This window comes from Hyperolius riggenbachi, chromosome 3, assembly GCF_040937935.1.
Source record: "Hyperolius riggenbachi isolate aHypRig1 chromosome 3, aHypRig1.pri, whole genome shotgun sequence".
In the NCBI taxonomy this organism is placed as follows: Eukaryota; Metazoa; Chordata; class Amphibia; order Anura; family Hyperoliidae; genus Hyperolius; species Hyperolius riggenbachi.
In genome coordinates this window covers 61,267,485-61,270,148 of record NC_090648.1, presented here as the reverse complement: position 1 = coordinate 61,270,148, position 2,664 = coordinate 61,267,485, and the positions used below count along the sequence as shown (strand labels likewise).

The window sequence follows — 2,664 nt, the reverse complement described above, 5'->3', positions numbered from 1 at the left end:
GCAAGGTGAGAGCGCTAACCACTACGCCATCATGCTGCCCATAATTAATGAAATCGATCGGATTTTTGGATTGATCCCATCAATCTGATCGAATTGGTTAACTTTTCGTCCATTAGTGGTCCCAAACTATCATTTCCGATCATTCATATGAATAATTGTTCATAATGATTGTTCACTGAATTGTATAGTCAGTGGCCACCTTTAGTAGCAAATGAGACAACCTATACGATCCATTCAATGTCTCACACTGTACAATTGTGTGTGAATTATGTAACCAAAGTATTGCAAAACTTTACTTTCCTGTATGTGTACAACAAAAGTACTGGTAATATTCCTAACAAATTATCATTATCATCAGAACCTTAACAAACCTGAAACGGCAATATCCACAAGGTTGATAATCTGTTATACAATTCTTACCATTGGTAATGGCAGCAGAAATGATAGCAATATTATATTTAAGCCATCCACACAACAGGATATATGTTTTAAAAAAAAATCCTTTTAATTAAAATAAATGGACAATTGTCATCTTATACATCAAAGTGCTGATAGGGAAATATATCATGAGAAGTGCTGTATGCATTGAAACATAAACCAGTGCTGTGAACATTATACATTGCAGTAGACAGTCACAAAAGTCCAGTAGACCAATACTGTAAGTGCCCCGCCCCCAGTCCTTCCATATGCCATGTGACATTACCTCCAGCCCCCCTCTGCCACACCCGGTACTGCCCCAGTCAGCACCCTCGCCAGGGTTTCCAGCTTCTTCCACCTGGGAGATTGGTGAAAAAAAAGGTTTTAGCGCCTGTTGTTCAAAGGACAATGCTTTCTTGTGTGCGCCATGTCCCCAGTGGCGCCACACAGTGGGCAGATGCGCTTTCTTAGAATGGGGCACTCCACACAGCCCCAATGGTCATGCAGGTTGTGCCTGGTGTACACAGATACAGGTGCCCCATAGTTTCTGCAGAAGTGACACATCCGGCGCTTCAGCTTCCTGTTTGGAAAACGTTTTGCAGGTTTACAGTTTTGTAGTTTTTGGTTCTTCAGCTCTCCTGCATGGACTTTCCCACTGTGATCCTTGCTTGGGAATAGAAGTTCCTGGCCTCTGTCCTTTGAGTTCCTCTCTGGAGGCTTCCCTGGGGAAATGGAGCAGGCATTAGCAGGACGCTGCAGGATGGTAATTCTTTTTGTGGGCGGTTTCCGCGATATAATTTTGTCCTCATCAGAAAGTCTGGAAGGACTGACTGGCCTGTCCTCCTCATCCCACAAAATGTCCTCGGCAGGATCAGAAGTATCAGAACAGGATAGTAGAATATCCGGCCAGCCCTGTGGTCCGCTCAAAGAAGACTGAAGAACCTCTGATGGTCTTTGTAGATAGCCTTGAATATGGCCTTGTTTGTCAGTAAAGTGGTCAGAGGGTTCCTGAGGGCTGACCTGCCTGTTAAAGCAAGACAATTTGGGAGGCTCTTCTGGTTTCCCAAGCTTGGCCATGCTGCATCGTTGCTGTAGGGTTTTGCTGAAGCCCAAATAATCTTTCCATAAGGAGAACAAATGGGCATCCTGGATCAGTACCATTCTTGCTCTTCAGAGTGGATGCAAGGCTGGGTCTGAGCTTCCCTCAGTATATAAAGGATCTAGTCCATCAAAGACCTCCTCCTTCCTTCTGCCCACCTTCCACCACCACCACAGGGGACAGCTGATATGCATATTACTCCACCCCACCCAGTATTTCACACCTCCTGTTCAAGTCTAATCTTATTATTCTGGCCACAATTTACATAAGCATAGACACCATTTAGGGGGCCTCAGACTTTATGAAGCTGGGGAGATCATGTTCTCAAACTTGGCTACAAATTGTTATATATTGCAATACAATAAAGGGGCCCATACACTCAGCCGATTTTTGATTGATCAAAATCGATCGATTGCAAATCTGTTGATCAATCGATCTGGCAGGGTGAAAAATCTAGGTCGATCTGTTGAGATTGCTTATCATTTTGCATTGGCCCTAATGGAAATCTGATGGCAAAAAAAATGCCATCAGATCGATTTTCAATAGATTAAAGCAGCCCATACACTCAGCCGATTTTCTGGCCGACCGATCGATCCCGATCGATCGATCGATTGCAAATCGGTTGGCCAATCGACCGATCGACGGCCGATTTCGATCGATTTCGATGGATTTCCATCGAACTTGCAGGGTGGAAAATTTAGGTCGATCTGATGAGATTGCTTATCAGTTTGCATTGGCCTTAATGGAAATCTGATGGCAAAAAAATGCCATCAGATCGAATTTCAATAGATTTCAAACTAAAATCCATTGGAATTCTATCCTGGTAAAAAATGTTCTAAAAACGCATCAGATAATCAGATGCATTTCTTATCTATCTGCTGCCAATCTGACGAGTGTATGGGCACCTTTACAGTTTGAGAACCCTAAAATCTCAGCCCATTAGAATATTGTGGAAATGTTCTTATATTCTAGGCTGTGTCCAACTCTAATCAGCTCATTCATCCAAAACGCCTGCAAAGGGTTCCTATTTCATAGATTAGTTTCACCTTTTAAGATGAATTATTGAAATAAATGGATTTTTTCACAATATTCTTATTTTTTACGAGTTTCACCTGTATATATTTCAATACGACCTTTTTTATACATGG

At 42.4% G+C, this 2,664-nt stretch overlaps 1 protein-coding gene across 1 annotated transcript; it reads right to left on the bottom strand.

Annotated features, from left to right (window-relative positions):
- Positions 1-801: 801 nt before the first annotated feature.
- On the bottom strand, positions 802-1,578 carry NANOS3 (nanos C2HC-type zinc finger 3). Its single transcript, XM_068273482.1, has one exon. The coding sequence runs from the start codon at positions 1,576-1,578 to the stop codon at positions 802-804; it is 777 nt and encodes a 258-aa protein (XP_068129583.1).
- Positions 1,579-2,664: the final 1,086 nt, after the last annotated feature.